At 38.5% G+C, this 13508-nt stretch overlaps 2 protein-coding genes across 3 annotated transcripts in view; one reads left to right on the top strand and one right to left on the bottom strand.

Moving 5' to 3' along the window:
- The window catches only part of LOC145353373 (eukaryotic translation initiation factor 1A, X-chromosomal), a 31260-nt gene extending 23183 nt beyond the window's left edge, over positions 1 to 8077 (top strand). Inside the window, exons 4-7 of the mRNA XM_080204073.1 lie at positions 42 to 92; positions 1181 to 1262; positions 1363 to 1454; positions 7816 to 8077. Coding sequence (XP_080060199.1) covers positions 42 to 92; positions 1181 to 1262; positions 1363 to 1454; positions 7816 to 7821 — 231 coding nt within the window. The 3' untranslated portion in view covers positions 7822 to 8077. The remainder of the gene's footprint in view (positions 1 to 41; positions 93 to 1180; positions 1263 to 1362; positions 1455 to 7815) is intronic.
- Positions 8078 to 8433: 356 nt separating this feature from the next.
- sh3kbp1 (SH3-domain kinase binding protein 1) overlaps positions 8434 to 13508 on the bottom strand; it is a 282791-nt gene continuing 277716 nt past the window's right edge. For both annotated transcript variants that reach the window (XM_080204070.1, XM_080204071.1), the window contains exons 16-18: positions 11704 to 11954; positions 10081 to 10144; positions 8434 to 9003 (exon numbers count right to left, since the gene is read on the bottom strand). In XM_080204070.1, the coding sequence (XP_080060196.1) occupies positions 8962 to 9003; positions 10081 to 10144; positions 11704 to 11954 (357 nt within the window). In that variant the 3' untranslated portion in view covers positions 8434 to 8961. The remainder of the gene's footprint in view (positions 9004 to 10080; positions 10145 to 11703; positions 11955 to 13508) is intronic.

Here is a 13508-nt window from a genome sequence, read left to right as displayed (position 1 = left end):
ATTCACCAGATACAGGATTCACAGGTCATTCTCTGTTACAGGTTTGGATAAACACATCGGACATTATATTGGTTGGGTTGAGAGATTACCAGGTAGGTCTTTTTCTCTTCTGCACAAATCCTTAAGATGTGTGTACAATATGTAAATAGAATGTTTTTAGTATATGAGCATATCCCACCTAACTTTTTAACAAAAATCCATCAGTATGAAATTTGAAGTTCACTTTTGATCTTGCAACAATTGCTGTTTGCAGGTGAGGGTTCAAAACCTTGATTGTCTCTTTTATGAAATGTCATTTCACATTTTTAAACCCTGTCCCATCATTCTAGACTGAAGTGGAAATGGGATAGAAATAGAGAAACTTTTTCCCTTGATAGCTTGAACTTTGATCAGATTGCCTCCATAACTATCTAAATTCCAGAGAGGGCAACTTTAATTTTTCTTCTTTCCTTAAAATCTTGGGAGTCCAGATATCATTCTGGTAAATCTATGCTGCATTCCTCCAGAAGTGAAAATATTCTTGAGCTGTTATGCCTAGAAATGCTTGCTGTGTGTTTATACAGCTGAAGCGTGACTTTTACTCGCATTCTACTTCTCCTAGAATGGCCAGCTCTCTTTCTTATTTTCTAAATCTGTTCATGACATTTGGAACTGGGCCATCCAAGTCCCTTGTACCTCCTCTGTTTCTATCTTTTCACAATTCAGAAAATACACTGTCCTGTTCTCTTTGGTTCAAGAGGCTCATGATCACTGATTCACCTAATGTCAATATTAAAAATCCTTGTGGTACACCACTAGTTAGAGTATCTGGTAGTCTGTCTAGTTAGCGCTCAGTTAACTTCTGATAATTTGCCTTCAATTCCACTTGCTTCAGCTTTAGTTAAGAGCCTCGTTTAAGGGATTTTATTAGCTGCTATCTGAATGTCCATATACATCATGCATATTGTCTTATCCATTATTTTGTCGCCTCTGCAAAGAAGTTTGGCCTGAATCCTCAACCTTGTGTTTCTTGCAGTCTGAAACGCCTTTGTAATATGAAAGAATATTGAGATGTACAAGATTGATATTGGATCGTTCAGTTGGTGTTTGAAACTGATTTTAATTGTGTTGTTCAATTGTCTGTGATACCTAGCTTTGTACTCAGAATAAAGTTGCATGTTAACCTATATTTTTCTGACAGGATAATAAGGCTGATGTCATCCTGAAATACAATGCAGATGAAGCAAGAAGTTTAAAAGCCTATGGTGAACTCCCAGAGCATGGTATGGACTCTATTGTCATCCTCAGTGGTCTTGGGTTTCTATAAAGTTTTTTGGGGGGTTTTTCACCAGTTCTGCTCTTTTTTCCTTTCCACATCTGCAGCCAAAATCAATGAAACAGATACCTTTGGACCTGGTGATGATGATGAAATCCAGTTTGACGATATTGGGGATGATGATGAGGACATTGATGATGTAAGTGTAAATTTTACTGAATAGAAGTCAGCAATAACTGGGATGGATGAGAGGCTCCCCTGGCCTTGCTCCCTCTGTCTTGGCAGAGATTATGTCACTCCATACAACTGCACTGAGGCTAGAAGCATGAACAACAGCGTGATTGAACTTGTGGGGGGAGAAAAAACAGATCAGTACCAGAGTCAGGGTCTGAGTATGTTTTGAAAGCTGAAAAAATTGGAAGGGAAATAGGAACACATGTAGAGCACTTGAGTTTACTATCATTCAATGCAGTTATGGTTGATCTTCTGCCTTGCCTTCACTTTCCCACTGACTCCCCATATCTCTTGATTCCATGAAAATTGCAACCTTGAATATATTCATCCACAACTCCCTGGACTAGAAAATTCCAAGATTCACAACTCTTGAGTGAATAAAATTAATTGACTTTGTTGCTGAAGCAATTGTAGGTTCCAGATTCCCTGCCATGGGGAACAACTTGTGTCAACTCTGTTAAGCCACTTAAGAATTGTGTATGTTTCAATGAGATTACTCTTATTCCTCTAGAGAGTACAGGTCTAATTTACACTCATCCTAGGAACTAATCTAGTGAACCTTTTTTGTATTGCCTTCCTTTGATATGGAGACCAAAATTGTGAGGACAAGTAGTCCAGGGGTGCTCTCACTAAAGCCCTGCACAATTATGGCAAGACTTCCTTGTTCTTGTACTCCATGCTATTTAAAAAAAAAAGTGACATTTTGCCTTCCTAATTTCTTGTACCTACGAGTTAACATTTTGTGTTTCTTGTATGCACAAGTCTGTCTCGGTGTCAATATTTACACATCTCATTTCTATTAAATATTCTTTCTACCAAAAAATAATCTTACTTTCCCACTTTGTATTCTATCTTCTCTCTGCCACCTTTTTGCCCACTCACTTCACAGGTCTATCTATAATCTCTGCAATTTTTATCCTTCTCGCAGCTTGCATTCTCACCTAGGATTGTCTTTAAAATTGGATACATTGTTCTGTTCTATATTTTATTAATATCTTTATTGCAGCAGTAATAAAGATATTAATTTGATATTAAATAAGATATTAATAAAAGGCTAATGTTACGCCGCTGTTTAAAAAAGGTAGCAGACAAAAGGTAGGGAATTATAGGCCGGTTAGTTAAACGTCTGTAGTTGGAAAAATGCTTGAATCCATCATCAAAGAAGAAATAGCGAGGCACCTAGAAAAGAATGGTTTGATAAAGCAGACGCAGCACGGATTTGTTATGTTTGTTATGTTTTGTTATGCACGGTCATGTTTGACGAATTTATTGGATTTCTGAGGATGTGACTAGTGCGGTAGACAGGGGAACTGGTGGATGTGGTGTTTTTAGATTTTCAAAAGGCATTTGGTAAGGTGCCTCACAAGGTTGCTACAGAAGGTTAGGGTGCACGGAGTTGGGGGTAAGACATTAGTGTGGATAGAGGATTGGTTGCCTAATAGGAAGCAGAGTTGGTATCAATGGGTGCTATTCTGATTGGCGGTTGGTGACTAGTGGAGTGCTGCAGGGATCGGTGCTGGGGCCTTGGCTATATACCATTTATACAGATGATCTGGAGGAGGGGGCTGAGTGTAGGGTGATGAAATTTTCTGCTGACATGAAGATGAGTGGTAAAGCAAATTGTGTGGAAAGTCTGCAGAGGGATCTAGATAGGCTAAGCGAGTGGGCAAGGACCTGGCAGATGGAGTGTAATGTTAGCAAGTGTGAGGTTATCCACTTTGGCAGGAATAATAGTAGGAGGGATTACTATTTAAAGGGCGAAAAGCTGCAGCATGCTAGGGTGCAGAGGGACCTTGGGGTCCTTGTGCATGAGTCACAAAAACCCAGTCTGCAGGTGCAGCAGATGATCAAGAAGGCGAATGGAATGTTGGCCTTTATAGCGAGGTGGATAGAATATAAAAGTAGGGAGGTCTTGCTGCAGCTGGAATACTGCGTGCAGTTTTGGTCACCACACTTGCACAAGGATATATTGGCCTTGAAGAGAGTGTAGAGAAGGTTGACTAGGCTGATGCCGGAGATGAGGGGGTTAGACTATGAAGAGAGACTAAATAGACTGGGTCTGTACTCGTTGAAGTTTAGAAGGATGAGGGGGGATCTTAGAGATGTATAAGATAATGAAAGGGATGGATAGAAGTAGATTTTTCCCCACTTAGAAAGGATAGCAGGACTAGAGGGCACAGCCTCAAGATAAGGGGGGGGGGGTGCAGTTTAGATCGGAGTTGAGGAGGAACTTCTTCACTCAAAGGGTGGTGAATCTCTGGAATTCTCTGCCTGTTGAAGTGGTGGAGGCTACCTCGCTAAATATATTTGAGTCACGGGTAGATGATCTACTTCAGATCAGGCAGGCTCGAAGGGCTAGATGGCCTACTCCTCCTATTTCTTATGTTCTTAGCAGTACTTTAAATACATAGAAACATAAAACTACAGTACAAACAGGCCCTTCCCCCACAGGTGGTGCCAAACATGTCCCTACCTACTAGGCATACCTATAACCCTCCATCTCACTAAGTTCCATGTACTTATCCAAAAGTCTTTTAAAAGACCCTATCAAATACACCTCCACCACCACTGCCGGCAGCCAATTCCACACACCCACCACCCTCTGAGTGAAAAACGTACCCCTGACATCTCCCCTGTACCTACTCTCCAGCACCCTAAACCTGTGTCCTCTTTTGGCATTTCAGCCCTGTGGAAAAAGTCTGAGAATCCACTCAATCAATACCTCTCATCATCCTGTACACCTCTCAGGTCACCCCTCATCCTTCATCTCTCCAAGAAGAAAAGACCGAGGTCTCTCAACCTATCCTCATAAGACATGCCACCCAATCCAGGCAACATCCTTGTAAATCTCCTCTGCACTCTTTCTATGGCTTCCACATCCTTCCTGTAATGAGGCAACCAGAACTGAGCACAGTACTCCAAGTGGGGTCTGACCAGGGTCTTATACAGCTGCAGCAGTAGCTCCGACTCCTAAACTCAATTCCTCGATTGATGAATGCCAGTACACCATACGCCACCTTAACCACAGCCTCTACCTGCAAAGCTGCTTTGAGCATCCCATGAACCCAGACCCCAAGATCCTTCTGATCTTCCACACTGCCAAGAGTTTTACCCTTAATATTATAATCTATCATCACATTTAACCGCCAAAATGAATCATCACATGCTTATCTGGGTTGAAGTCCATCTGTCACTTTTCCACCCAGTCTTGCATCTTATCAATGTTTTGCTGCAACTTCTGACATCCCTTCACACTATCCACAACACCTCCAATCTTTGCGTCATCAGCAAACTTGCCAACCCATCCCTCCACTCCCTCATCCAGGTCATTTATAAAAATCACCAAAGAGCAAGGGTCCCAGAACAGATCCCTGGGACACTCCACTGGTGACCAACCTCCATGCAGAAAAAGAACCATCTACAATCACTCTTTGCCTTCCTTCTGTGGGCAAGCCGGTTCTGAATCCACAGAGCAATGTGCCCTTGGATCCCATGCCCCCTCACCTTTGTCAATGAGCTTTGCATGGGGCACCTTATCAAATGTCTTGCTGAAGTCCATATAAACTACATCTATTGCTCTTCCTTCATCAGTGTGTTTAGACACATCCTCAAAAAATTCAGTCAGGCTCGTAAGGCATGATGCATGATTTCTAATCATCATAATCTAACCCAATCAAAACTCACTCTGGAAAATGCTACGTAAAACTGGATATATTTAAAAACAGGCCTAGGATATTATACTGCTCTTGAATCTAGGTTTGTGTGATGACATGTTCATCTGCAGAATAATACATGGCAGCTTTCATTAAAACATAATTCAAATTTAGTAAATTTTCATTTACTAAAATAGTAAACTAGAATAGTTTTCAAATAATCAGTTGAATCAAATAACTCCTTTTCATTTTGCCGTACTTAATCAATTTCATCTCATACCTGCATGCCATCCCATCTCTCCCATCAATCCTATCCCTCATGGAAATGTTCTCCGTCCAGGGTAACTTTGAGCTGCCCTTACCTTCTGCTGCTTTTGTTCTCGATCACTGTTGCTACCATTCGTTGGCTGTCGCATGTTCACACACCAGTCCTCTACACTCCTTTTGTGTCAAATGCTACTAAATCCTTACTTGAGAAAGGATATACTGGCATTGGAAGGGGTGCAGAGGAGATTCACTAGGTTGATTCTGAAGTTGAGGGTTGGCTTATGAAGAGAGATTGAGTAGACTGGAGCTATACTCATTAGAACTCAGAAGAATGAGGGGCGACCTTATAGAAACGTACAAGATTATGAAGGAATTTCCACTGGCGGGTGAAACTAGAACTAGGGGGCATAACCTCAATAAGGGGAAGCAGATTTAGGACTGAGGAGGAACTTCTTCACACACAGGGTTGTGAATCTGTGGAATTCCCTACCCAGTGAAGCAGTTGAGGCTACCTCATTAAATGTTTTTAAGGCAAGGATAGATAAATCTTTGAACAGTAAAGGAATTAAGGGTTATAGTGAGCAGGTGGAGCTGAGTCCACAAGAATATTAGCCATGATCTTATTGAATGGCAGATCAGGCTTGAGGGGCCAGTTGGCCCTCTCCTGCTCCTAGATTTCGTGGTCTGTTAAGTAAACCCACCAGCAGGCATGTCCCTTAAACTGGCCAATCCAGACAAAAACTGAGTAATATTGTTAAATGTCAATAACTTGGACTCCAGTACTTATCCATGTGACATTCCACTAATTAGTCAACTTAAAAATGGTCCGTTATCCCTGTTCTCTTGATGATCAATCTTCCATCCTTGCTAATGTTATCCTCAGCTGATTGATCTGGCATATAAACCTTTTTATATGGCAACTTATCCTTTTTTTTATAAACCATAGGTGTACTACACCTATTTATTGCTCTTTAGCTAACCTTTTGGTTACATTCTCAAACTCAAATTTCTGCATAACTGTCCTACAGTTCCATGAGGGGTCATAGTTTGAGGATAAGGGGTAAACCTTTTAGGACTGATGAGAAATTGCTTTGTGGTAGTGAATCTGGTCAAAGCATTGTGTGATTTCAAGAAATTGGACACAACTCTTGGGCTAAAGGAATCAAGGAACATGGTGAGTGGGATCAGGATATTGAATTTGATCAGCCATGAATGGTGGAGCAGGCTTGAAAGGCAGAATGGCTTACTCCTGTTTCTATTTGTTCAATATCTGTCATTTTTCCCCTTGATTTCTGCTGCTATGCCTCAGTGAATGAGCTAATGTCTTGCGTACAAGTTATGATTGGTTTTTATATTCCTTGCTAGTTTTAATCAATGTTTGGTTACCCATATTTAAAAATGCTGGCAACCAGGCTTATTCAGAACTTTATAAGCATCTTTTAATCTAATACTTCCTTTAGTACACTCATCCTAGTTGGAGTTTTTTGTTTTGTTTGAATATTTCTCTGCTGTTAATGCCACATCTTTTTAAATCTATTTACTGAACCACTAACTAACTCGTTCCCTCAAACATACATTTGGACTTTGTTAATTTTGTAAACTATATTTTTGTTTAGCCTCTTACCAAGGTTGATTAGGTGAGATTTATTAAATAAACTTCTCGAAGTTTAGATCTGTTAGGGATTTGGGTATTTTCTGTCCCAGTGATGGCAAGATGATTGGAATCAAATTCCCTTGACACATCTATTATCAATCTGGGAAACAGCATTTAGTTGTTGCATTGGCCTTTGTAGGGGTGCATTGTAGAATCATCAAAACAATGGAAGGGCTAAATTGAGGATACACAGAGGAATAGTTATGCCAATAAAAGATTATGGGTTAAAGAATTTGATGGAGAGCATCCATCAAATTCCCTAAGTCCTTAAGAAATTGGAGCTATTCAGGTGCAGCATCAGGCATTTAGTTTTCTAAATGGGAGTGGAAATCTTGCAACTTCCACTAAAGACTAATGAATAAATGGTTTTAGAAATTTCAAAGTATTAAGGTTGGTAAATGGAACCAAGAGATCAACTATAATCTAAATAAATGGCGCTCTGAATGTTGATTCACTTTGTGCAATCTTTTACATTATTATCATTTACCCCAGTATTGTGAATCCTTTAGGCCAACAATAGTTTTAAGAACTGAGTATCTTGATTTGGAATTGTTCTTTGCCAATATCAAAAGCTTATGTATAAAATATTTTGGTAGAGATCAATATCAAGTGAAGTTTATGCATGAATCATCTTTTGGGAGTAGCTATTGATTCCTCTGCTGCTATGATTGGCCTGAAATCCCTTTATTGCTGGCATTTTGTTTGTACTTTGTATGGTATGTATATTAACTTTTTCTAATGTTTTCTTACAGATCTAAAGTAGGATTGAATTTGGATTCCAACCCTTGTACCAACCTTCCTTTTAAATTGAATTCCTTTTTTTGGATTTCACAAGCATTCTTTTGTGGCTGAGTTGCTGATTTAATACTAATGTATCTAAAAAAAAACATTCTGTAACTTTGTTTTAAATCTTCTAGTGTATTTATATTCTTTAGGCAACAGGATTAAAAAGGATTTAGTGTAAGGATGAGTCTGGTAGGAAGTGCAACCTTTACAATAAAATGTTAAATCTGAGATCTGGTTTCTGTGTTGTTGGTGAGTGAGATAACCAGGGTAGATTGATTGATACACTTGTCAACGTGAAATAATTGTGTAATATAATTCTACTCATCATTTTGCAACTAATGCTTAGTTTTTCTAGCACTTTAAATAAATCAGTTAAAATTTTCTTGTACCATTGAAGGAAGAAAGTGTCCAGACAATCTTTGAAAATAGCAATTATGTATTTAATAAATCAATCTGAAATGCAGTTCTAATCTGTGAAATAATTCCTGTAAGTACATTTATTAATGGGCACACAGATGGCAACATCCTTTAATAGGGAATTTGCTCAGGCACCAATTTTTATTTCATACATTCTGATTAATTTGGTTATAAGAACATTGTTGCCAGTACACCCATTGCTGTACTTTGAGGGGTAATTTCAAGTTACAAAGCCACCCAAAAAAAACCAAAAATGTATGATGTGATGCTGAATCATAAATGAACAAACATGTCAATGCACAAAAATAAGTGGACAAAAATGTCAGGCATATATAAACTGGCACCCAAACATTATTTATTGCAAAATATCATAGTACCAGTATGGGCTATGTGCCTGAATAAATTCAGTGTGTATATATATATTTTTATATACATACACAAAAATATATGCATTAAGCCTCCAGCTTTAGCCATTTGGACATCAGTGCATTTAGTACAGGGGCCATAGTAAAATCTGTCATTATTACATGACCAAGACTATTTTGCAATATAAAACTTGAAAACCTGTTTAGAAAAGATGCAAGGGGCTATAATGTTTACAAAATGAATTTGGCACAAAACTAAATTTGGCTGCATTCCAACTGAAGTCCTGGAGTAATCAGAAGTGGCACTGCAGCATTCAATCCAGAGAACTATCACTTTGATTGGAGTGTTTTTTTAATTCCTTCCACTTCCAGCTGTAGAGGAAAAAAAAAATACATGAGCTTCTTTATCAACTCCTGAGAAATTAGGTGGTTAATAAACAATGATCCAAGCACTGCTGCTCAAGTGCTGTGATGAAAATAGGCTAATTATATACATGCATGCCTATCCAGTCTCCTGCTGTTAAATGTTCATTGCAATATTTCACAACTCAAAATAGCATACCATGCTGTGTTCAGCAAAGGAGTGCACTGTTCAGCCCTGCTGTCTGTTCTGCCAATCTGATTACAGATGAGCTACATCTTCTCCACTTCCATTGGCTAGCAAAAATCAATCATTAATTAAACTATCATCTGCTTTTTGTGAGGGTTTTTCCTGAAGCTAATTTCAAGATTTGCTGTTGTTGGCATTGAGATTTAATTGCAGCAGTCCTTAAATATGAGATTCCTTCTAAGCAGATTGTAATTTCAAACACAAATGTAGAAGTTCCAGGGCTGGGCCACCAACCTATTTTTTTTACTTGTTGCAACTCTGTCAAATGTGCACTCAAACCTTGGCATTGTAGAGACATTAAATGGTTATAATTAGGGAATTACTTGTTTGGGGATTATGCCCAATTATACAGAGATCTCAAATATGGTTTAATAACAATCTGCTTAGACAGACTTGTTCCCTTTTAAGAGTCTTAAAATATTTTAGGAGTGCACTCAAAAATTATCCTTAGGGTTGCACATGATCATCTAATTTGAGTAGTGGCTGTGAAGTGCAGTCAGGGTCTGTTTTAGCCCAGGAGTAATGTGACAAGAGAATGTTTCATCTCCAATGATCAGGAGATTGGAAGAACAAAAAACTTAATGTATAGCTCTTTTCACAACCTAAGGGTATCCCATAACACTTAAAACAGTGGCTTGTTATCTGAAAGGATGGCACCATACTAGAAATTTAGGTTGGTTTGTGAAGAGCTTATATTGTAGATACTTCTTAAAATAATTATTGGGATTGTGAAGCCAAACATTCTTTGAAAGCACACTACTGAACTCATTCCTGAACCACTGACTGCCTGCACCATCGGTTGTCTGAATGGAACATTACATATTAAAGGTATGACTCACTTGCAATGATATACGGATCTTCTTTTCTTCATCCAATTCATTCATCAACTGTGTGATCTCTTTTCTGCCAAAAGCAAGTAGCAACATTTCAATTTTTTTTATATAATGTTAAAGGTACCATTTATAAATACAAGTTGATATTTTTGTTGAATAAATTAGAACTTGTTGTAATTACCCAGATTAAAGCAAAATGCTGGAAATCTGAAAGAAAAGAAAATGCTGGATAAACTCAGGTTGGGCAGCATCAGTAGAGAGAATTTTGTTGAGTCCTTATAACCCATCTGCAGAATTGTAAAAGGGTCATATGGATTTGAAAAGTTAACAGTTTCTCTACAAATGCCACCAGATCTGCTGCATTCATTAAACATGTTTTTAGTTATTTTTTCCCCATTCTCAATATTTATAATTCAAATGTATAAATATGGATGCAATGAAAGGAAATGGCCATAGCATTCCTACAATGCAGGAGGCCATATGACCCATTGTGTGTGCACCTGACTGATGAGTCAGTGCACACACAATGGGTCAAATGGCCTCCTGCATAGCTAAGCCACCTAACCTGCACAGTGGTTTTGAATAAATCAAATCACCAATCAGCCATAATTGTGCTGGAGTGACACTGTTTTAGCCACATTCATTAATTTGAGTAGAAAAGCTCCTACAGTCACACAATACAGGTCAAATGTACTTCATGGGCATCTATTTACACCATTAACATTTACTTCAGTAACCAAGTAAATAAAGTACTAATGTGATCACAGTTACTGTTTCATCAACTTGTGCATAAAAATAGTTAAACAAAGTTCATGAGAATATACTTTGCAAATGAGTATCAAGATCCCATGCGAGTGGCCATGCTCATTATCCACTGATTATCAAATGTAATTAGAAAAATCTCTGTAGGGAGGAAAAAATGTTAGACTTATTTATTTCTTTTGGCTTGCAATAACAGATATGTTTGTCAATGAATCTTTATGGATCACCAGAAATCCATGAGTTCTCCAATTTTGTTAAGGTTATGGGCAAATCAGACTTTGCTACCTACAGCCAGAATTGCAGGTCAACATGAAGCCTTCAAGCCTTGTAAGTGCTTAAGCAGCAGTAATTTTGTCAATAAAAGCTGAATTTACTCAATAAACTGGTAGTAGCAATTAGAGGGAATTTCATATCAGTTTATTACAGTGAAGGCTGTAATAGATGTAATTGTGAGGAGCATGGATAAAAATTCCAGAATCATCTTTAAGAAAAGCTGATTTTAACTGATTGAATCACCCACCAAGCCTGTGATCTTCATTAGATTGGCATTAATGGCGCTGTGTATCCTGTTACACAGCACTCTGCATCAATCATTGGGGAGCAGTGATGATAGAGATTTAACAAGAACAACAAAGGGTTCCCTTAACAGATTTTTTTAATGTGATCTAGAGTCGGGAGGAAAGAGATGCCTAGCAGATTAGGTTACACTACATCTAGTTAGGAAAACCCACTTCTTAATTTAAAACTAGACAGCAATATTCAAATAAGATATTAAATAGCTGAAAATTTCAAAGTTTCAGCTTGATAGATAATATTCAGAGTTTGCTTCTGCAATTGTACCTAACTTGTAGATAATAGCCAACTCACTTGTGCTGAGACTTCATCATTTCAATGAAACTTCTCAATTCCTTCATTTGTGCTCTCAATTCCTCAATTGGATCCTGAGTCTTGTCACTCTTTGGTTTGAGATCAATACTGTACTGTGATGGTGAGTTTGGTCTCTGTCCAGCTGCAGAAGTGATGCCATGGTGGAATGCGTAGACAGCTGATGCATGCGTATTGCTTCCAGTTGGTAAATTTGGAGCTCCTGGTTTTGGTGGCAATGTTTTATCAGATACCTAGGACAATTCAAGTGTAGAAAGATAAATGAAAACTATGCTATCAAGAGCCTTAGAACACAATGAGAACAAAGCAGCAGCAATGAAATTCACTGTGATATAAAAATGATTCAGATCAACCCTGATCACAGCATAATTCTTCTATCAAACGTAAATTCTCCAAGCAGTATCCATTCAAAAAAAATCTACATACATATAGATACAAGACCAGTTGCCTGGTAACAATAAGCTATGACTTCTACTCCATACCATAAATTTGGGGCCAGAAAGGGAAGAAATCACACCTCCTGTAACAAAGTCACAAAACATTTGTTCAATACAAGTAGTACAGAAATTACAATGGGATATATCTATTTTAGAAAATTTCCTTGAATTTTAGTGTATAGATCATTTACAAAATACTTGTATAGATGTTGTGATGACAAATGTTTTGGGAAGCATTTTTGTGGGCCGGGATGTATTCTGAAATAGACTTAATTGGTTTGCCGACTGACATCATTAGGTTCCAAGAAATACCCATGTGACCTGAGGATGCCAAAGGATGAACAGTTGAGAAGCAAAGGATAAATATAAATCTAATTGCAGTGGGGCTGAAACAGCCTGTGCTTCCTGTATGGCAGTTAACAGCACAGAGAATTTAATTTGATTTATTATTGTCACATGTATTAACATACAGTATTGCTTTCTTGCGTGCTATACAAACAAAGCATACCATTCATGGAGGAGGAAATGAGAGTGCAGAATGTAATGTTACAATCATAGCTAGGGTCTAGAGAAAGATGAACTTAATGGAAGGTAGGTCTATTCAAAAGTCTGATGGCAGCAGGGAAGAAGCTGTTCTCGACTTGGTTGGAATGTGACCTCCAGACTTTTGTATCTTTTTCCCCAATGGAAGATGATAGAATAGAGAACATCTGGGGTGCAAAGGATCCTTGATTATGCTGGCTGCTTTGCCGAGGCAGTGGTAAGTCAATGGATAGGAGGCTGGTTTGGGCTACATTCATGACCTTTTATAGTTCCTTGCAGTCTTGGGCAGAGCAGGAGCTGTACCAAACTGATACAACCAGAAAGAATGCTTTCTAAGGTGCATCTGTGAAAGTTAGTGAGAATCATAGCTGACATGCCAAATTTCCTTAGTCTTCTGAGAAAAAGGCTTTCTTAACTATAGTGTCGGCATGGGGCGATCAGGACAAGTTGGTGGTGACCTGGATACCTAGAAACTTAAAGCTTTGAACCATTTCTACTTCATCCTTGTTGGTGTGAACAGGGGCATGTTCTCCACTACCCCTCCTAAAGTCAATCTTCATTTTGTTGATATTGAGGGAGAGATTATTGTCGTTGCACCAGTTCACCAGATTCTCTGTCTCATTCCTCTACTCTGTCTCATCATTAGAACATACAACGGTACAACACAGTACAGGCCCTTTAGCTCTCAATGTTGTGCCGAGCTATGTCTAAAATCCAAGATCAAGCTATCCCACTCCCTATCATTCTGGTGTGCTCCATGTGCCTATCCAAAAACACCTTGAAAGTTCCTAGTGTTTGACTCCACTA

Source organism: Carcharhinus amblyrhynchos, chromosome 15, assembly GCF_965287045.1.
Source record: "Carcharhinus amblyrhynchos chromosome 15, sCarAmb.v2.hapA, whole genome shotgun sequence".
NCBI classification, from domain to species: domain Eukaryota; kingdom Metazoa; phylum Chordata; class Chondrichthyes; order Carcharhiniformes; family Carcharhinidae; genus Carcharhinus; species Carcharhinus amblyrhynchos.
The sequence above is the reverse complement of the archived record's forward strand: the minus strand, read 5'-3'. Positions and strand labels throughout refer to the sequence as shown.